This window comes from Loa loa, assembly GCF_000183805.2.
Source record: "Loa loa unplaced genomic scaffold supercont3.462, whole genome shotgun sequence".
Taxonomy (NCBI): domain Eukaryota; kingdom Metazoa; phylum Nematoda; class Chromadorea; order Rhabditida; family Onchocercidae; genus Loa; species Loa loa.
In genome coordinates, this window is record NW_018108642.1 from 21,592 (window position 1) to 42,594 (window position 21,003).

At 32.8% G+C, this 21,003-nt stretch overlaps 6 protein-coding genes across 6 annotated transcripts in view; 5 read left to right on the forward strand and 1 right to left on the reverse strand.

The window, feature by feature from the left end:
- The window catches only part of LOAG_18716 (hypothetical protein), a gene marked incomplete at both ends in the record, with an annotated part of 5,843 nt that extends 4,700 nt beyond the window's left edge, over window positions 1-1,143 (forward strand). Inside the window, 2 exons of the mRNA XM_020451380.1 lie at window positions 227-390; window positions 912-1,143. Coding sequence (XP_020304842.1) covers window positions 227-390; window positions 912-1,143 — 396 coding nt within the window. The remainder of the gene's footprint in view (window positions 1-226; window positions 391-911) is intronic.
- Window positions 1,144-1,584: 441 nt separating this feature from the next.
- Window positions 1,585-2,520, reverse strand: LOAG_05331 (60S ribosomal protein L38). The gene is made up of 2 exons (XM_003140872.2): window positions 2,360-2,520; window positions 1,585-1,718 (listed from the first exon to the last, which is right to left on the reverse strand). Exons 1-2 carry the CDS (start codon window positions 2,501-2,503, stop codon window positions 1,650-1,652), a joined length of 213 nt encoding a protein of 70 aa, XP_003140920.1. The 5' UTR covers window positions 2,504-2,520; the 3' UTR covers window positions 1,585-1,649.
- A 1,163-nt stretch (window positions 2,521-3,683) lies between these two features.
- On the forward strand, window positions 3,684-6,234 carry LOAG_05333 (hypothetical protein). The gene is made up of 7 exons (XM_003140873.2): window positions 3,684-3,845; window positions 4,163-4,251; window positions 4,558-4,609; window positions 4,774-4,936; window positions 5,052-5,138; window positions 5,310-5,427; window positions 5,557-6,234. The coding sequence occupies exons 1-7, from the start codon at window positions 3,782-3,784 to the stop codon at window positions 5,665-5,667; spliced, it is 684 nt and encodes a 227-aa protein (XP_003140921.1). The 5' UTR covers window positions 3,684-3,781; the 3' UTR covers window positions 5,668-6,234.
- A 344-nt stretch (window positions 6,235-6,578) lies between these two features.
- Window positions 6,579-7,823, forward strand: LOAG_05334 (small nuclear ribonucleoprotein Sm D3). Its single transcript, XM_003140874.2, has 3 exons — window positions 6,579-6,866; window positions 7,069-7,291; window positions 7,486-7,823. Exons 1-3 carry the CDS (start codon window positions 6,762-6,764, stop codon window positions 7,572-7,574), a joined length of 417 nt encoding a protein of 138 aa, XP_003140922.1. The 5' UTR covers window positions 6,579-6,761; the 3' UTR covers window positions 7,575-7,823.
- A 961-nt stretch (window positions 7,824-8,784) lies between these two features.
- Window positions 8,785-14,749, forward strand: LOAG_05335 (hypothetical protein; the record flags this gene model as incomplete). Its single annotated transcript, XM_003140875.2, has 15 exons — window positions 8,785-8,964; window positions 9,264-9,381; window positions 9,857-9,977; window positions 10,223-10,333; window positions 10,521-10,614; window positions 11,077-11,188; window positions 11,433-11,569; window positions 11,685-11,786; window positions 11,867-11,948; window positions 12,200-12,318; window positions 12,595-12,664; window positions 13,057-13,233; window positions 13,819-13,952; window positions 14,431-14,525; window positions 14,620-14,749. The coding sequence occupies 15 exons, from the start codon at window positions 8,785-8,787 to the stop codon at window positions 14,678-14,680; spliced, it is 1,713 nt and encodes a 570-aa protein (XP_003140923.1). The 3' UTR covers window positions 14,681-14,749.
- Window positions 14,750-16,826: 2,077 nt separating this feature from the next.
- On the forward strand, window positions 16,827-20,886 carry LOAG_05338 (transcriptional regulator). Its single transcript, XM_020446822.1, has 9 exons — window positions 16,827-16,842; window positions 17,034-17,223; window positions 17,887-18,024; window positions 18,322-18,455; window positions 18,674-18,742; window positions 19,225-19,348; window positions 19,619-19,740; window positions 19,917-20,113; window positions 20,309-20,886. Exons 2-9 carry the CDS (start codon window positions 17,055-17,057, stop codon window positions 20,553-20,555), a joined length of 1,200 nt encoding a protein of 399 aa, XP_020302881.1. The 5' UTR covers window positions 16,827-16,842; window positions 17,034-17,054; the 3' UTR covers window positions 20,556-20,886.
- The last annotated feature ends 117 nt before the right edge of the window (window positions 20,887-21,003 follow it).

Here is a 21,003-nt window from a genome sequence, read left to right on the forward strand (position 1 = left end):
TATTATATATATATATATATATATATATATATATATATATATATATATACATATATATATATATACATATATATATATATAAGATTCATTATTTGAATCATATAGTAGATGATAAATCTTTCAATAACAATAATTGTAAGTATTAGTTCGAGCATTTGCTTATTCCATAGTAACAGCATATATAATTAATTGACCAAAATATAAAATGTCAAATTAGAGGTTATAGAATGATTCAGCAAGACTTTCTCCGCCAGCCATACTCAGGGGACGATTTGCCATTACACCCAATTTAATGTCAAACTATGATGACGTTGAACATGTATGTAATCAGTCATGGGAATATCTGATTGATACGATAAGAAATATTGAAGCATCTGTTAATGCAATACGGTTTGTTCATTCAATTTTATTTGAAAACATTGATAAAAACCTGAAATTGATTTAATTTTTATTGGAAAATATTTGATGAAAAGTATCGAAAAAAAAAAGCATTGAAAATATCAAAAACTATGAATTATGGTTTGAATTATATAATTAGATATTTAAGTAAATTTTTATTTAATCATTTAAACTATGGATGAGTCTTTTTCCGAATCGATGAGTGAGAAAAAAAAAACTTTCCGTTTCTCTGAGATCATCAAACACATTACAGCTAAGAAGTATAACATTTCTTATTGAATTTTTATTCAAATAAAATTATCAGAGGCGATGTAATATAGCCAACATAATTTATAATTAATATTTTTAAATCTTTTGATAGTTCAAACATTTTAAAGAAATTAATCCATAATACATATCTTAAGGCTCCAAAAAAATTTTGGAAATAACAAAGATTAGGACACCTTTTAGAAAACTACCAATTGAACTCATTCAAATACGTGAATAATGAAATTATATCTGCGAAATTGCAGTGCAGAAATGATGAACCTTGTGCCACAAGACAATTTGCAAAGTAGATGGCAACGAGTGATTCGACGTCTCGAAATTATTTCACTATCATTTTATGTTATGCTGCTTGCTGTAACTGCATTTCTTTTCTTTTATCATGATTGGTATTGCGCAATTGGACACAGCCCATGCGGCCAAGCTAATCTTAAGTGCCCATGGATGAAAAATACCCCAACACATCAGACATGTTTTTGAGCTTTTTTGACTCGATTAAGTCTAACTTCAGGATTTCCGCGTTCATCTCAAACTTTCACGATAGACTTCTCTGGAAATTGACTCATTTCTTTGGTAGCTACATACCTGATGCATAGCATTACTTTAGGTTAAAGCCTACTGAAAAGTCAACATAGTTTATTATACAAAAAGAATTGGTCTTCCATCATCTTGATGCGTCAAATAATATACGACAAATACGCCCTAACTGATAAAATTTCATTCAACCCATGGAACGGTTATTTCATGCAACGTAAAACGTTCTTACCGTATATGGATGAGTTACATATAATCAGTGGAATAATATACTCGATGATAGCACATAACTCATTTGTGAACAAACCAGAGCCACTTCTAATGTGTGAACTACAACTGATTCCAAAGATATATTTATTCAGACTTACACAGTAAACCATATACCATTCAAAATTAACACACCACACCGCAACTGAAATCACTGCAAGTTATTGTAACCGGAATCATATCCATTATTTCAGCTCTTTCACCTGAAGACCTGGCGGCAATGATTGCTTCAATTTTTCAGCCTTTTCTTTATCCTGAAAATAGGATTCCAGTTCTCTTCAGATACTACCTTTCATATGAATCAAGAAATTGACCTACTGTTAAATCATATTATTTACTTTGACGAGATCAAGTGCCGTGTCAGAAATCTTGCTTAGTGCGAAACATTCCGAACAAATTTTCCCATTCAAATAGAGAATGAATGCATCAAAAATGAAATGCATCAGAAATGCTGTCTGCTTTCATAAATTTGAAAAAGTTCATAGGCAAGAGAGCAATTAAACCTCAAACCAATTAACCTGTTTGTATCCGTTTGGTTCCTTATTGGATATGAACAATCAGTACTAGCATAATCAAGTCACTCATTGCTGAGATTTAGAATAGTTATAAACAATCAATACTAGCATAATCAAACCGCTCACTGCCGAGATTTAGAACGGAACAGAAGTATAGCTATCAGGAGTAGAATATTTAGAGGTCGAATTAACATCAAACCAAAGATGCATCCAGTATTCAAGAATAGAGAATAAACTGGATTTGAAATAATTGCATAAAAGCACTTTTGATTTACATCTTTTATATTTTTTCTCATATAGTATTGCTCAAAAGCAAAAAAAAGCAAAAAAGAAGCAAAAAAAGAATACATATAGCCAAAACCAGAAAGATGGTTGGTTACCTGGATAACAAGGGTATAGAGATATTTGCTGCATCGCACCTTAAATTTCACATTATCCGAATTTTTCTTAATTTTTACCGATTTCGCATCCTTCCTTCGAGCAGTCATCAGGAATTCCTTGATTTCTGTTATTTGCCGAGGCATTTTTGGGAATCCTAAAAGGAGAAAAAAAAACATGTAAACAAGTATCATTGTAAAGTGCGTCGTAAAAGAAAATTCCTAAATCACAGCTGAATTACCGAGTCCATAAATACTTTCTAATCTTGACCATAACAGTACGATTTTAACTTAGTCTCAAGCTTACTCAATCATTTCACTCCATTTCGAAAATAGTGGTGTCTTCAACATATGAATGCATTATTCCCCTTACAATCCGAAACGTATCTTTCGTATTCCGGATCACACCTGATTACTGATTCTTCCGGGATCCGGATGACTATTACTCGTACCCAATAAACCCCCACCCCCGTATCCTATACGCTACCTCCTTCCCTAGCCCAAAATCGGAATAATGGCTAACACCGTACGGATGATGCCGTCTGTCCGAAGTTTAAGTATAGGTTCAAGTGAGGACGAATGTTCGGGCGTACGTTGTGGATTCGAATTCATTAATTTTGAAAGCTGTTGCATTATTTATAATTCTCAAGAGGCTAGGGGATTTATCGCGGGATTCCCCGGGATATACGAGAGATTTGTTGTAAGCATCACAGATTTTAATCGTATGGAAAAAGATAGAATTATTTGATAGAATCATCAACAGCTAGCAAGGAAAAGCTGCTGAAGGTGAAATTTTATTTTTGTAAAATCCCTTACTGCAAAATCCGACTTCGAACTGCATAAGTTTGTAAATCGTTATGAACTTCTGGATAACACGTCGGTTCTGGTTTACTTATCCAGATCACAAAACTTGCCATTCTGTGATCTCATCACTTTCGGTTACTTTTGTATACGGTATTATTTTGAAACATTCCTTGATAAGAAAGTTTGAATAAATAAATCCAAAAAGATGGAATTTCTAAATGGAAATAGAAATTAGATTTTTTTGTTGCGGACTTTTTCTTATGTGGTGTAGCAATAAAATATATGGACAAACTTATGTTTGCTCAACGTATATATTACGTTGATTAAATGAGGATTGATAAATTTGTGTATGCTCCAATTCCGTTGTATTGTGGCAGGTCAGTTTCACATAATTGTATTACATTCCCATGAAGTTGATATGCGATCTTACGTGTTGTATGGGTAAACTATATAAAAAAAAAAAATGCGAAATAAAGACGTACTATATTTTTCGAAGTCTACACTTTTATAAATGTCAATTTCACAACATATTTCAAAACTGATTCAATTTTAGCTTACGATATTCTCGTTGAAAACATTTGGTTGTATCTTATTTGTGGATACAGTTAAAGTTTTACCATTATGGCGCAATCTGATGAGGTATTCGAACGGATTCAAGAATGGAAGACGAATTTCGACAAGCAGGGTTCGTTGATCAAACAGTGAGATTAACGGTTGATTGTTCTAGTTGTCTGTCTGATGAATGGTTGGATAGACAACTGGGCCAGTCATTAGTTGAACCTAGTGAGCGTTGATTTGTCTATTACATAAGCAAGTGGTTCGTTCGAATGAATTTCATCCACTTTGTAAAATTGGTTAACACAAACTAGTCGAGTGAAAATTGGCTTTATGACTTATCCACATAAATAAGTGTGAAAAATTTATGGTCCACATAGATTTGATTTCAATCAGTTAGTTTTATAAATGTCGAAAATACTTGGTTCATCAATGTTTATCTTGTAGGTGAAGCAAAATTAGCGGAAATTCAGCGACTTATTAATGTGAACGATGTTCTTGAGGCATATTTCCAAGAAATTGATCAACTGCCGGAAGTGAGTTTATTGTTGAATTCAAAACATCAGTCTTTTTCGTTTTCCATGTAAATCATATTAACAATTCAGTTTGTCGGAAAAATGAGGATGAGCATACTTTATATACGAATAACGATGTCCAGCACGTTACTATTAGTAGGCTAATCTGTAACTTTTGGGAAAAATGCTTTATCTCCCTTTGATAGCATGCAGCCATCATCATTTCCACAACGTGACAGGATTTCTGGATCGAGCATAATGAGTTTTGAACAGTGGAAAGGAAAAATGATATAACTGTCAGTGCGAACTATTATCATCAGCTTTCAGGAACTCCGCAAAAGCAGCCTGTATAAATTCATTTCAACATGTGAAGCTACTGGTAATTTTTCATACATCGAATTCCCTTCCTATTCTTATGACCAAATTTATTGCTTTTTCCATAAAGATTGACAGAATTTAATATTTCATTAGCTAAATGAATCTGACTTTTGTTGGAAATTTTTGCCAAATAATATTTACAATTTCCCTCAAATACTATTTTAGATGCAATTTTCGATGAGCTCGTTGGTGAGCCGGGTGTTAGTCAGGAAACTGGAAACAGATCCAGAATGGAGCAGAAACCAAACACTTGGGCAAATCGGCTTCGAGGGCCACGAAAATTGGTTCCCAAACCATCTTACTCATCATCAAACATAAGGACTCCAGCGTGGGTTTAATTTCTGAAAATCTTTAGACCAAAGTGTCCTAATATGTTTTTTATTACTTGTTCTTTTTTCTGAAAACATTCTATTTTTCTTCATCATTTGATTGATATTGTTTAGGTCCAGAAATTCCAAATCCATTGTATTGAAAACGCCTACTGGAAATGTCCGCTTGCCTCGGGCTATAACGCCAAAAATCCGAGATGGGTATGATAAGTGAAATATCTTTTTAAATTTAATGCAATATGTCGTTTTTGAAATCACGATAATGCATCGTTCCATACAGAGTTGCGCGTGAAGCCAAGCTTTTTTTTTCTTACTGTTAAAAAAAGGAAAGATCTGAATTCAAATCAGTTTAATAGGAATTTAAATTTCCAGTGATGATATTAAGTTTCGGACTCTGCGTCGAGAGGAAGTGGCATTCTCAGTTGCTGGCACTCCAGTAGTTGCAGGAAACGAAACAGAGGGTGATGAAAATGTCTTCCTTGTCAATGAGGTTTTTGTTATAATTTTAAATCCCAATTTTTTGGTACTCTTTGAGAGTTAAGTCTTCTAAGAAATTTTAAGGATTTATTATTTTAATAGCCCTAGTTAAGTGTTTTCTGGTTTGCATATTGTTTTTCAGCTGCTTCATGCAAGAGATGAAGAATTAACACCACAGACGCGAAACGTTGTGCAGGGAATGAAACAGCTGATTGGGCGAATCCGTACCAGCGAGATTCCTGAACATTTCTAGATCCTTATATTTCCATTTACTAGCTTTTTTTTGACTAGCTTGGAAGCTCTGTAAAACTTTATAATAAAAGAGCATATTTTACTAGTTAGGTTTATCGAGGTTTTATATTGTTTATAAAGTTGCAAATATAGATGTAATGCATTTGCATCTTTGCTGGAATTCAGGATCTACTTTAAATAATTTACTCATGATCTGCATTAGCAAAATGGAACAGATTTGCCCGCGAACTCATATCTCCCAGTTGTAGTTGATTTTTAAATACTTTGCTGTTTCCATCATTTACTTGTGGTTCTGTATTTATTGACGTCAAATTTCCTACAAAATCTGGTTTTGTTTTTGTTAGCTGAATTTATATTATGAAAGGAACAGTGAGTCTGTGATCATGAGTTAGAATTGCTTTGGATATGTGTCTTTTTGGCTTATCTGTGGATGTGCTGCGTTATGGATTTGTCTTTGAACTGATGTATCTTTTTTGAATACAATTATCTAATGCATTTGTCGCCCAAAAGATCCGCTGATTGGATTATTTCGCTTTGCTCCTGGTACTTCCAGTAAAATAACACAAGCAAGTAACATATGTACATATTTGTTTATGTAACAGTTATCTGCATTTGCATATTATAGTAATTGTTTTTTCTCACTTCTAAGGGTTGAAATTTATTTCATAGTTTAAAAAGAACGATGAAAAAAGAAAAATGCACTTTTTTGTTTTTCTTCCTTTTTTTTGAGGTGGTAATCATATGATTGTTTTTAGGAATACCATAGTTCGGCGTCGGAAATCTTTTTACATTCCAGTGATATTACTGACTTCTTCCTCGTATTTTTAAATTCTTATTGCATTTATAAACTTCATTAGCGATCTCATCATTTGTATGACATCGTTATTTAAAATATTTATAGTAAATACGTATAAAATATTTCCGTAACTTGAAGAGTTGTGTTCATGTTATATGTATTGCGTTTTATATATTTAATTTGATATTCTAATCAAATTATCTGCTAATGGAACTGTTGAAGTTTTGGTCGTTGACAATATTTTTGTCATCGTTTATTCTCGGTGACTCAACTTATCTTTTCAGTTTGACAGGTTCACAATGACTGCGATTGGTGTCCCGATTAAAATTTTGCATGAGGCTGAAGGTCATGTTATTACACTTGAAACAACGATTGGCGAAGTATACCGTGGTAAATTGAATGAGGTAGATTTCATTATATTTTTTAGAAATAAATTTTTGATACCTTTAACTGGATTGGTTGAATTACTGTTTCAACACCACAAATCAGTCGCATGAAATGACCCGAATAAATATATTTCACTTCACTCCTAAGGGAATTGTAACTGATAAATGATTTAAAGGAATTTAAAACCTGCCTGCAGGATATTATTATTTTATATTTCAGGCAGAGGATAACATGAATTGTCAAATGAGCGAAGTCACGGTGACTTATCGGGATGGAAGGACTCATCATTTGGACAACGTTTTTATTCGTGGGTCAAAGATTCGGTTTATGATTTTGCCGGATATGTTGAAAAACGCACCAATGTTCAAGAATATTGGACGAGCTCAGAAAGGAGCTGTTGGTATGGGAATGGGGGATAATCGTGATGGACGCGGTCTTCGAGGTAAACAATTTATGATAGTTTTTACCATTTGAAATGAAGTTATTTAACTAGATAAGGACATTTCAGGCGATTTTAGGAACGTGTTCTAACCAAGACATAAAAGGAATTATAATCTTTTGTTTTTTATCTTTTTTTTTTCTTTCCCACCTCACTTCTTCCCCCTTAAACTATTACATTGCTCTATTCACTTTTAGGGCGTGGCACTGCATTTCGGGGACGTGGTGGCCCGCGTGGTAATCAACGTGGTCCAGGTGGAATGCCACGGCCTCAATTCCGAGGGTGATCCATTGGTCTCTTTTATGCGTTTTATGTTTTGTTTCTGTGTTGGTTTCCTTTTCTTTTCTCTTGTTCATTTATTTTTTCCAAAACCGATTGTGTTGGACTAACAAGACTGATGAGAAAGTTGATTCGTGGGTTTTGATAGCTTAGGTTATTATATGTTTATTTGGACATAATCGATTTCCTCAAAGTTACATATAATGAAATGGGAAATGCGAGAGCTTCTATATGATTCCTGCAAAATTAATTAACCTTTTGTTAGTCATATCTTTTAAAAATAACAATAGACTTAAGCATTTCTCAGGAAAGATTTCGAATCCGAAGAATATTGGCAAATATTGTACTTCAATTAATATGTTATACTTATTTGCATAAATCTGTTTTTTGGGAAAATTGCATTTTTCGTCTGAAAGTATTCAACTTGTTTAAATCTTATACATTTCTCTTGGACCAGTGTTAAGTCACTGTTGTCAAGCTTATAAATGGTAAAACTGGAATAAATGGTATAACTGGAAGTATCAGGGTTTTCAGGCTGGTGGCAGGTATTGCATTTTTAATTTATGTGCGATATTGCATTTTTTGCATTTTTTTTTTTTTTTGTATTACACTTTTCAATTTATGTGTGTTTGTAACAACTTGTTCCCATTTGCTGTTAAGCAAGTATAGATAGAGTATCAATTTTGTTTACCAGCGTAAGGAAAACTCAACTGTGAACCCTTCAAAAACTGCAAGTTTGAATGCTATTGCACCTAAGGTTTCCTACGTTTATAATGATTCGGGTTTCAAGTTATCAGGCATTGAAGCTACTTGGCAGTGATTTGAGGTAAATTTAATAACTTGCAATGAAGAGGAATATAGAAACATCGGAAAAGAAATCCCGCAGTAACCGATTAATGCTGCTATCTTTTCGCTCAATGTCTTCAAATGTTTGACATCCCATTGTTGGGATTCAATATTCCAAACCTTCCTGAATGTAACTATGAATAGTTCAGAAAACTTCATACGTCTCGAAATGAAGACCAGGAAAATTAAGCAAAGTGTGCCTCCCAAATATCCATTATTCCTTTTACTTATATCTCAAGGTCTAAGCTATCTCGTAATAAAGTTCCGAGTCTCTAGCATTCTTGCTTACGGTTGTAATTTTATCTTTTGTTTTCGGCATGAGCTATTTTTCCAAATATATTACTTGTGTTTAGGTATTAGATGATATTGGGATGGTATCAATGGCTGGACGATTTGACGATTTTGGTCCATTATCACCATCTTTGCTATCGTCCACAACCGATAATCAAAAGCAACAGCATTTAAGTTCTTACCATTTGGAACAATCAGATCAATCACATCAGAAACCTCAGATCTCATCTGAATCCATATCACAGTGGTTCCAGAATATCGTAAGTATATTGTCATTATTTTGTTTTTACCAACATATTATGTCTCAGTTTTCTTAGTGCTTTTTTTTCGTGACTTTGAGATCTGCTAATTTGTCGGAAAATTTCTGATTGCATACTTCTATGCCAAAAATTTTTAGCGGAATTTGTAAGAAATAGATGACCACTGTTAGGATCATATTAGATGTACTTAATATTGCAGCATTTATGATGTAAATACTACACATGCATCATTAAATCGTAATAATCCATGACAAGATTTGCAATGTTATGCTGTTTAATAGTTCAAAATTCAATTCCAGATTTTCATACGGATTTTGAAAGCTCTTATTTGCCTTGGATTATATTGCATTCCAGTGTATTTCATTGCTGCATGCATTTTGCAGATTTCCTTGTTACATCCTATTCAGGCAGCTTTAGGTGACGTAAAATTTTGAAATTTTTTTTCTTTGTTTATTTCAGAAATGTTTAGGCATCCAAATCTCAAATATTTGGAATTTTCTTATTACTACTTTTGGTTAACTGGATAAGTGGATTTGTTATTAAATGAGATTATTAAATGAGAAGTCGAACTGAATTTAGACTTTTAAAAAATTCGGTTTTTGCGAAAATTTTTAATGTCTGTTGGTATTTCATTAGAGTGCTAACTTGAAGTTTTTTATTGGTATACCACCAATAAGTGATTAATTGTTCACATAGTATGGCTGATACTTATGGCGTTATCCGCGCTAAACACACCAAAGTGTCAGCTTCTCTAGCAAATATTTTACTGTGTGTATTGTATGTTACTTATTATTATTTTTAATCTTCCATCACTTAGACAATTATCGTATAACAGTTCTCACCTTATTGATGATTAATACTCTTGAAAGAAAATGAATTAAAATATTTACAGATTGTTCATCCTTGTTATTTTCGTTTCGAAGTGTCTTGTATTCATTACTCTTTGCAATTTTTGGTACAGTTCATTCTGCCTTGTTCGCATTTTTCGTATTACGTTTTGATAGCGACGAAAGGTTATTCAATTGTTTGAATTTTGAAGCTTTTGAGAAGTTTTTTGGTGAAAAATTGTCACCCTGCTTGAGAATGTACGACATCAAATTTTGTTATAACTTTTTGGTAGTGAGAAATGAAGTTGCGTTATGAAAGCGTTACTTCATTGTACTGAGTATTCTAAATGAAGTGAAAAAAAGACAGATCACAATGTTACTGTGTATGTTCAAATGGTTCAGTTTTTTTCTTTTTTTTTTTATTTTTGCAGACTTTCTTGTAAATCCTTACGAGCATGGTTGATTTACTTCGGATCGTTGAATACTGCCCTTTCACAGATTGTGTGCTTGTCACTAGGTTCGATTTCTCCTGAAATTACAAGGTGTTTTCATGTGCCATTTTCACTTTGTATCAGTAACATGGATTTTGAATTCTTTATTCAAAAATTAAATTCAGATGGTATCAGCTAAATGACTCTGTGTAAAATAATATTTGAAAATCCATATTTCATTTCATCGGTTAGCAAGGTTTGATATCTTAAAACGCTGACACACGAAAAAACACTTCAGATTCTTCATTTATTTGCTGGTTGTTGCACAGGCTGTAGTCACTTTTCATGAAGTATTTCGCAGAAATCATCGATTAGTATTTCCAGTTATTGAAGTAAGTTTATCGTATGGTATCCCGTGGAGTTTTATTTCATCTCCAGCTGTAACTTTTTTTTTTACAAGAATGATTTCGTTATGATCCCTCTGTTTTTCATGAGCAGTTATTGGCTTGCATATCAAACTTAGTTTTGCTATCTTAACGAAAAAAAAAACACTCTTTTTAATGATTTATGCATAAAAATGATATTAAATTGAATGCATAAAGCTGAACGAGCAGCAAAAGGCAATGATAATAATCTGATTGACGAAATGAGTACATTTCACATTGTTTTTTTTTTCCATGTTGGTTATGCTTTTACTATTTGTTTAGACTTTGACTACTAAAGTTCTTTTTAGAGTTTGTATTCAAATAAAATTGTGAACATCACGATTTCCTGTTTAAAAGATATTTTGCTTCAAATATTTGTTTCAGCAGGAAATTATTAATGCTCACAGTTCCAACTTCAATTAATTTTAGGTACGGCCCTACATGCAGTTTAATTTCGTTTTGGTACCAGCAACTAAAAGCATTCTGGACACAAAATTTTCTCAAATTTTAAAATGGACTGCATTGTTTGTGGTGGCTTGTGGTAATTCTTTTTTTTTTTTCTAATAATGTTATTTGCTAATTATGTTGGTCTGCTTTATGTTGGGTATTTCATTTCAGACTGATTTGAATTAGTTATCCAGTTAATGCCGCTCAATTTTCTGTAGTTATCCTAAGCATTACTAACCCTATTCAAATTCGAAACTTCATTTCTGCTTGTTTTTTTTTTGGCATGGAAGCAAGCTGAAATGTATTCATTTGATACTAAAAATCTGTCACACTTTCAGGCTTACCATTATTTGGTTTTTCATTATTTCGAAATCTATTCGGCATCTCTCTATACTTTAGTGCATTGGTACTTTTAATGGCTCATTTCTTCCTGCACCATATTGCTATAGGATTAATCAAAGTTTTCGTCCTTCAGGTAGTTCATTGGCAATTTTTCTGTTTTCTAAACTTTTGTCAAGCTTTTTAAATCAATAGAAGGAACCTCATTGTTATGAACAAAGTCGCAGTTTAATACTTGTTTCATTTTTTAGAGTTATGAATTTCTCATGCCACCACCTCACGCTGTATTAAATCCGACTCCAGAAGAGCAGAGGACGCTGATGGATGCCCTTGACTCTAATGGCATCATAAAGGTTCCATTAAACTTATCAAAGGAAAAAATTTTTTTATCCAAATGAGGTAGTTATTGAGTTTTTATTTTCCTGTCCTTTAGGCTTTTGCATTTTGGGATTTGCGATCATTAAGTGCTGCGTGTCACCGTCGTCGCCAAATAATTTTCTCCTTAAGTCAGCCAGGTATTTTTGTTTTTGACAACAATAAATTCAGTTCCATTTGGAACTAACAGAATTCCTGACGATTTAGGAATAAAATCATAAGTTACAGTTTTCGAAGAATAGAGAAAATGATTCACCTATGTGGCTTTAAACTTATTTCTGCACGCTGTAATGAGAAGGATTGATTCCTAAACTTTTTGAATTAGTTTTTTATACAACGAAAAATTTTTTACAAACTTTTTTTTTACAACGAAACTTTCTGAAGATTTCAGGCGGTCATCCTCGCAACTGGAATGCTATTAAACTTTCATGCCTGCAACACATACAATATTTAAGTGTACAGTTTGAAAATGAAAATGACCGGATTCGATCCGAAACATTCGCAAGTGTTGTAAGCTTTCTTTGTTGATTATTTATTCCTTTATTTCAACTTCCTGACCATACCTACTATTTCTTATTATTATCTTGCAATAATTCAGAATGACACTTGTAGCGCCAAAGAGCAAAATTAGCCTAAGATTTTACTATACCTTTATGATCATATACTCACTTGAATGATGTTATTTGTGGATTGACCATCTTCCGTTTAACAATCCTTTGTTGTATTTCTTTATAATATTTCACAGGAAGAAGAAACTATCATTCAAGTAATGAATTTTCCATTTAGACCGCCCCTTTATTGCCGTCATCAGACAGTAATCGCCCAGTTATTTTGGGTCAAATGGCATGGCAAAAAGGTATTTGGTCTCATTTTTTGCTATTTTAAAAATCAAATAAAAAATATCACAGCAGTTGGAATAAATTATTTTGGAGTCTTAGATCAATTACCTTCGTGGTGATACATAATTATTTATATCAGTCCTCTCCTAAAGCACATTTACGAGTGGTCCAACTATTTATTTTTACTGGTGCTCTGATTAGGCCATTGATGGAGACTAGAGCATGTACTTTGTTTAAAAATTATTGGTCGTGGAATCATTTGAAGATTCTTCTTCAACTAAAATAATATTTATAATTTTGCATTTGAGATTTTTACAAATATCAGTGATCTGTTGACTGGAAAACAAATGCTAATGATTTATTGATTAAAAACTTTCTCGCTATTAACTTTGTAAATGTCATTTTTCAGATGGTCTTCGACAACGTTCCATGCCTATGAATTTGCGAAAAGATAGTAAAGATTCCTTGCATGGTAGTCTTGCGAATAAATTACCATCCTTTCTGGATAAATTTAAGTCTCTCATTCATATCGATCATCATATTGTTTCATTCTTTGATGTCTATGTTGGTATCCTCGCGATAGAAAGTTAGTTTGTTGGAAGATTTATCATTACTTCTACACTATTTCGGTTAATTTATCAGAAATTACGACTTGAGATTTCGAATACCAAAATTCTGCAGTCGTCACAGCCAATCATCACATTCTATGTTTTAATAGTGGAGGACAGAAATGTATGAAATCATAGTCGAAAAAACGAAACTAGTGATGTCTAGCTATAATACCTTCCTTATCAGATCGTTGGCTGGTGGAGTTTTTTTGGTAATTTGCAGTATCATATGTAGTTTTAGCTAGTTAACGTAGACATTCAGCGGTGTCTGTTTTGGTAATAACACCAGCCCCTTTAAAGATAATCACACTGCTAATTTTTAAACAAGTCGGTTGATTATCATTGTTTTTTTTTCTGGATAAAATTTTATGTTAGGAAAAAATTGTAATTTTTACTTTTTCTGAATGTGATATTGTCTGAAAGAGAGAAAATGCTTTGCTTCATGTTCTTTTTTGAACTATTTTTTGAACTTTGAACTTTTTTGAACTATAGTAATAATTAACTGTAAAGTTTTCATCTAATTTGCATTACAATAAGTGACTTGACAATATCATTTTGCTCAGGTGTGTCGGCACTTATTTGCGTATCACTGAATGAGGATCGTTTCGGTGTGGTACAGAAAGATTTACATCAAATAATATCGACACTGCTTCAGTTTTGCAGTCATCTCGAAAGATACATGCGTTCCGTTAAAAAGGTTAGTGTTTTTCATGAATAATTCTTTTTTTTCTTTTTTTTGGATAATGGGGGGAGTAGTAATATGGGAATTTTTTTTTCCCTTGTAATAGTTTTCTGAATTTTTTTCTTTCGCGTTTTTAAGCATCCTGGTATTCTATTCCTTTGTGTGCTACATGTTATCAAGTGAGCAGGAACTTTACGTCGTTTCAGTGCTTGTTTCCTCTCATGTCTTTTCTCATCTTCGCTGTCATTTTCACACCATCAGTCCAAGCTTTTTTAGAGAAAGGCTGAGATTGTGAGGACGTGAATTGGAATTTAAACGGAGAACTCAGTACAGGACTAGATGCTACTAGCTTTGTACTGAATTCTTCTTTAAATCTTAATTCAAATGTATATTGTTGAATATAATATACTAAAAGAGTCCGAAATATTCTGGGAATTCCAGTAATTACTGTTTGTGAAATACTCCATTGTTTCGTGGAGACTATTTTTTTTAGGATAAGGAATGGCAAAACAAGACATGTGTACCGCTTCTGACTTCGTCTACCATGGCATTGAGTCGTATGCGCTTCACATTTCCGGAAGGTTCAATGTATGTAATTCTTGAATTTTATTAATAGCAATTTCTTTAAAATAATTTTTCAAGACGTATGATTTCATATATTAGTGGAGCTCTTTTTTTTCAGATCCAAACTACTAAATGCCCAAGAAGCAACCTATTTCGAGAAGCTGACGTCGTTTGATTAGAAATCTTGAGTGCCGTTCTGTATGATCTCATGCAAACACTGAGTTTATAAAAGTGTCTGAAAATTTTCCCTTTTAATTGAGAAATTTCTTCACTGAAGAGGAAAATTATGTATATCAAAACGCCCAAGATCTTTGGATTTTCAGAAAAAAATTTCACAAGCTTGAATGAAAAAAAAGTAAAATATAGTCTGAAATTTTTTTGTAAAATTGAAAAAAAGACTAGAATTGTGTGTTTGTTCTACTTATTTTTTCACCGTCATCAGCGTTTCTGTTCCTCAGTTGCAATAAAAAATCATTTTCAGGAGATTAAATCCTTTATCACGTTGTCATATTCCTGGCAAATGAACGGATTTGACAGATTAAAGGGATATGTTGAATTTAGGAAGTAAATGAATAGGTAAAAATATATTTGTTGTTAAATTTGACCGTTTATATTGGAGCCGATATCAAATTTTCTTTCCAGGGAAAAAATTTAGAATTAGCTTATGTGGATGATTTAGTTTTAAAATTTCAAAACCGTGCTCCAGAACGAATTTAAATTTGCCATGTTGTTCGCAGTAGATAGCGATTTATGCTATTCATTTTCGTAATTGTTGTTTCGAAGTTAAACTCTTGAATTGTCGAATTATGTAAATGAATGGCTAGAAAATCGTATTATGCATTTATCCGATGGAGCACTTCTCGAGATAAACCTAAAGGGTTGTATGTCGATCAGAAGTTTTGAAAAGGACTCCATTATGCAATTCAAAACTGCTCATAATCTCAACGCAAAGCTTTTATAGGATTAATTCATGCTGTTCTTGATGAAGATGCTTTGGAACTTTCAAAAGTTTTCTGGAAATAAATTTACATATCTCAAATCTAGTTTTACATATAATTATTGTCCCATCCATAAAATGAGGCGGAAAAGTAGTTAGTGATGGAACTGTTGTTTTAACATTTAATTTCAAAAGAGTAAAGAGGAGGAAGAAAAGAAGTTCTTGAATCTCGAACTTATTTGTACACCCTTAAACGTAATCCTTTCTAGCTAATCTTCATCTTTGCATTGAATTCTCAGTGTCATTCTTGTTTCTTGAATTGAATTCATTAGTATTAATGGAAATCAGTTTTTAATCACTACAAGTAATTATCGATTGTGGTTCTAGGTTCGGAGTCTTTTCGCTTCATTGTTAATTTTTATATATGGTTTTTCATAAGTTTTTATCACCCGAAACTGGAAAAACTCCTTCTGAAACAAAAAGTAATTTACTTGCGCACACGCGTAATGGAAAAGATACCCCTTAGGAAAAGGCACCTTTCATTCGACACCTTTAGTGTCTCTACTATCCTGAATGTACTACCGTACTGTTAAACTGCCAACCGTACGTTGCGCAACTTTTTGCAATAGTTCATCAGGATTTCCGTAAGCTTTTTCGTTTTCGTTTCCGTTTTTTTCGGTTCTTTATCTGGGATGTTTGGATAAGTTGTCTGAAACGACGTTTCGTGCTTAAGATTATTTGCTTCCTGATTTCGGTTTTTCTTTCGTTATTCTCGGACTAATATGATATTACCTAAATGTTGTCCTTACGATTTGACATACTATGAAAAAACGTGAGGATTTGATGAATGACAAATGAGCATTGATATTGATATCTAGTTACAGTAGCATAAGTTTCCGATAACAAATTTGCCAGAAATAAAACCATTATTTGCCAAAATTTTTAGAATTTCAGTTTTTCGAAAACAAGTATTTTAGTGTCATCTGGAATTTTTTTTCGAGAGTTCCATCAGTTTTATCGCTTACTGATCGCTTTTCTCGTCATTTTCATTATCGTATTATCATATCTGATCATTTACTTTTGCCATTAATACAGCTGCAATCTTACAGAATTTGCACTGCTGGATTATTGAATTTTCGAAAGGTTTTCCATTCACTTTCCTTATTTTCATCAACCAAACAGGTAGCATTATCACTTTATAAAATAAGCAAATACTTATTCGGATAGTTTACAGTTTGTGACGCGTAGAACGACGTTTCTTGAAATGTTGAGAAAGATATGAAATAGATAAAGACACGCTCTTAAAGAAAGCTTGGATGTGTTACAAAAAGTTCTCGCTATACTGAAGAAAGTTTTTAGCTGTCGGATATTTGAGAAAGATTCTGAGTGCTAAGAGGAATTCTGGTATATTATATGAATTTTTTTTTGACTTAATATTGGCATGTTAAGTATTATTCTGGTTATGTTGTGAGGAATTCTGAGAAATAATTACCTAAACTTTGAGAATTTTTAAATCAGAGTTAAGCGCGAATAGGATTTCATTGGATCGGTATGACAGTATTAACAATATTGCTAGACTTTGAATATTTATTTAGAACTGTAAAGCAGATGCTAGTATGTCGGAAAAGCAAGAAACTAGCTATTCAAAAGAGAAGAGTAAGCGTGAAAGTTCACCGTCAATAGAACCATCGAAGCCAGCGGATAACAAAAATCTACTCAGTCCGAGTGAGCTCGTGAGTTTGGTATCGAAATTAACAAAATTGACGACAAAGGAAACGAAAAAAGGTATGATTTGAAACTGATGGTCGTAGTTTCTTGTGTAAACCCAATTTTTTTCACTAATTCTAAGAGTTTAACCTGATAAAGGAGAAATTGAAGCATTAATGAAAAGGATACTCAGTAAAATCGAATTAAAGTTGAAACATTTTGGATAGAATGTATAAATGGTTCAAAATGAAACGGAGAGGATAATAAGTGGTGTTATGGAGATTCTTTATTCTAATTTATCCCTAAAATTATATGTGTATATGCTGATTCATTGTATGAAACTTGCTGCATGAAACTTTGGGATTAGACAGAATAGTGAATAAATTATTACAGGACAACTATGAACTTATAAATTTATTGGGAGGTTGGAGGATTTGTTTTCATTGGATGATTATGTCTTTAAGTTTCTTAATTCATTAATTAAGCGAAATATAGTGAAGGTAAACAATGATTAAAAGTGCATTATGATTCTTTCCGATTATTTGTATTTTGGAAATTTCGATAGGTTCAGTTTTTCTCCCTTTTTTATTTGAAGTATTTTAGCATCTTCAGTACAGAAATTTTTTCATCATTATGCCTGCTTCCCTAGAATCGAATATGGCTGCATGGGGTGATAATCATGAATCCTAGACACCAAATCACATAGTAATCGGTGTCAGAGTGTTGGAAACATATTTTCAGATACGAGGCAAAAGTTATCGTCGTTGACAATTGAGGGTATTACTGAATATATTCTTAAATATGAAGTCAAAAATATAATTGTTCTGACAGGAGCGGGTATATCCACATCCGCTGGTGTTCCAGATTTTCGAAGTCCAGGTCTGATTTCTTTCCTTCACTTTATGGATACACTGCTGTTGTGTTTTGTTAGCTGAAATATCTTCTTTTTTTTGACGACTCACTATGCATATCGTCATTATTTTAGCGCTTCATCAGAGATGTCCATCTATCTGAATGCTGCTTTGTAGTTTTTTGTGCTATGATGGATTTCGCTTTTTATTATTCATGTTTGTTTTATAAATCTAGAATTTAGTGAGCAATCAATATTTCAGTAACTTAGTAAAGAGTGCATTTAATGATTATACACGTTTCAATTTTAATTTTAATGAAATGCAGGTACTGGGTTATATGATAATGTATCACAGTACAATTTACCGGATCCAATGGCTGTTTTTGATATTTCTTATTTCAAGAAAAACCCTGAACCATTCTACAAATTAGCAAAAGATTTGTTCCCGTCACATTTGAAGGTGAGATTTTTGGAAATTTAAAAGAACAGAAGGAAATTAGAAGTTTTCGTTCTTCCCAGAGACATTGAAGAATTAAAATTTCAGCTTCTATAATGATTAGTTCAAAGAAATATCTGTAATCGTTATAGTGAGGAAATATTATTCACCGCAGTAATGAGGAAATGTTATTGGCCGTTTCAGGAAAGGTTACTATGTTAAAGTAACTTCTGTGTTTTCAGCCTACTCCTTGTCATTATCTAATTCGTTTGATGGCTGAAAAAGGTTTGCTGCTGAGGTGGTATACACAGGTACGTTACATTGCTACTTGCCTGAAATCAGGCATTGCTTTTTGCCTTTAATGCTTCTATATTTATACATTCAATTAAGTGCAGTGCTTATATGCTTATGCATTCATTACCTAAATAAATTTGTATCTTGATTTTTTTCATATTACTTAACGAAAACCATTAAATAGCTTACTTATCACCATTTCTTTGTTCTTCATTATGTTTTTTCTGCCTTCGGTTTTTGTCACAAACGAGCATACAAGCGCAATTAGTCTGCTTGTGATGCTTGAAATGTGATCTTCGTTTCAGGTCACTTCCAAGAATTTTTTTTTTCTTGCGGACAGCTACTGTAGCTAAATAAAAAGTTGTCAATTAAAACAAAAATCTTTAAGCAGAGGGGTGAAGTTAGTCTTTCAGAAAGAATAGAGGAAATTATTCCATTTTTTTCCTGCTTAACTTCATTCTTCTGCTGAATAAACATTAAAGAATATATGTGCTTTCAGAATATTGATTCCTTGGAATTTGTGACTGGTATCAGTGAAGATAAGCTGGTGACAGCTCATGGATGCCATCACACAAGCACTTGTTTATCGTGTCACGCAAAATTTGACCTGGATTGGATAATGAGTGAGTGTTTTTTCTTTTTCTTTTCTTTTTTTTTTGCGTAAATATTGCATGTTTGAAAATTACTTCATACGATGTGCTGTGAACGGATGGATTTGAAATTAGAAATAGAACTTGAGGTTGAGGGATATTCATGCCGAAATATAATCCCGGGCATTCAGTGTTGTCAGAAGGAGTTTCGTTTGTAAGAGATATAACCTCGGACTTTTAAAATGTTTCCTCAAAAGAAAGCGGCAGAACTAAATGAAAAATTCATTTCCGAAATTTTTTTAGATAAAGTATTCGCGGAACATGTCAAAGTAGCACATTGTGATAAGTGTGATGGAGTCGTTAAACCAGATATCGTATTTTTTGGCGAAAATCTTCCTGAACGATTTTTCAATTGCTCAATCAGAGTATCTTTTAGAAAGTATAAAATAGACAAGTTAGACGTAATCATGTAAAAGTTTATGTCCACTTGATTTCGAATTTCGTTCAAAATAGGCCGGAAATAATAGTTGATCATTATTCATGCTGAATAATCAAATCATCATGTTGATTTCCAAAAAGTTAGTAAATGAGTCCTTTCTAGGATTTTCCCAAATGTGATCTTCTGATCATTATGGGAACATCTCTCGTCGTACATCCTTTCGCGGGATTAGTTGATGAAGTTAACGATGATGTGCCACGATTATTGATCAATTTAACAGAAGCTGGACGCAACATGAGCTCACTGTTCTCTTATGGCGGAAGTTCTGGCTTATGCTACCGCGATAAGAATAACTATAGGTTCGCTTTGGTGGTAGTAATAGAACAGAATGACTTTGATAACAGTGGGGTGGATATTTCTTTTAAGAAGAAATTCTGATCAAAGGTGGGGTAGCAAGTCAAAATATGTTTTTATTATAGATTTTCAATTTAAATCGTAATTTTTTTATTTTTCTCAGCTACTACAACATATTTCTCTTTCAAATCATTCTTTAGAGATGTATTTTGGCAAGGTACAACGGATGATGGGGCTTGGAAACTAGCGGAATTATTGGGATGGAAGACAGAGCTTGAGAAATTGATCGAAGCAGAATTGAAGAAAATCGATGAAAAGGAAGGAAAGGATGAGAAAAATGCCAAGCCTACTGTCGCAACAACCGATAGCATCAGGGGTGATGAAAGAACGAATGGGAAATCATTTGAACGAGACAAATCAGTCGATGAAGAACCAGACAAATCATAAAATGTATATTTGATTTAATCTTGTTTTTGATCTTCATTTCCGGTAATTAATCAGTGATTGTTTTTTCCAGTTTCATATTCGTTCTGTCAATGATTCATCTAATGATGTTAATTTCAAGTCATTATACTGTTGTATTTATACTTACTGTTTTCAAGAGATTGGTAGCAATTAACCATTGGAGGTTTCAATAGTTAATGGTTTTTCCAAGATATGTTTTTATACCTTTTCTTTGGGATTTGTAATGAATTCAATTGTATGACATCATAACGATTTCAGCATATGAATGAAAGTGCTGTACAGTAATTCCGGTAATAAAATTATGGTATTGTGACTAGGATGAGTAATTTATTCTTTCTAAGCAATGTGATGTAAGAATCAAAATGGAACTGGAGTTTAAGGTTAGCTCACTATATCCTTGTGCTCAATTCCCAGCCTGAAATGAACCTGT

Excerpts from the sequence above, each read along its gene's own strand:
- LOAG_05331 (XM_003140872.2), bottom strand. The coding sequence starts at position 2,503 with ATGCCTCGGCAAATAACAGAAATCAAGGAATTCCTGATGACTGCTCGA. Across the intron at positions 1,719-2,359 it reads TCTATACCCTTGTTATCCAG|GATAAAGAAAAGGCTGAAAA; the intron begins GTAACCAACCAT and ends TCCTATTTTCAG.
- LOAG_05333 (XM_003140873.2), top strand. The coding sequence starts at position 3,782 with ATGGCGCAATCTGATGAGGTATTCGAACGGATTCAAGAATGGAAGACG. Across the intron at positions 4,252-4,557 it reads AAATTGATCAACTGCCGGAA|GAACTCCGCAAAAGCAGCCT; the intron begins GTGAGTTTATTG and ends ATCAGCTTTCAG. Across the intron at positions 5,139-5,309 it reads ACGCCAAAAATCCGAGATGG|TGATGATATTAAGTTTCGGA; the intron begins GTATGATAAGTG and ends TTAAATTTCCAG.
- LOAG_05334 (XM_003140874.2), top strand. The coding sequence starts at position 6,762 with ATGACTGCGATTGGTGTCCCGATTAAAATTTTGCATGAGGCTGAAGGT. Across the intron at positions 6,867-7,068 it reads ACCGTGGTAAATTGAATGAG|GCAGAGGATAACATGAATTG; the intron begins GTAGATTTCATT and ends TTTATATTTCAG. Across the intron at positions 7,292-7,485 it reads TGATGGACGCGGTCTTCGAG|GGCGTGGCACTGCATTTCGG; the intron begins GTAAACAATTTA and ends ATTCACTTTTAG.
- LOAG_05338 (XM_020446822.1), top strand. The coding sequence starts at position 17,055 with ATGTCGGAAAAGCAAGAAACTAGCTATTCAAAAGAGAAGAGTAAGCGT. Across the intron at positions 18,743-19,224 it reads TGCTGAGGTGGTATACACAG|AATATTGATTCCTTGGAATT; the intron begins GTACGTTACATT and ends ATGTGCTTTCAG. Across the intron at positions 19,741-19,916 it reads TTTTCAATTGCTCAATCAGA|GATTTTCCCAAATGTGATCT; the intron begins GTATCTTTTAGA and ends AGTCCTTTCTAG.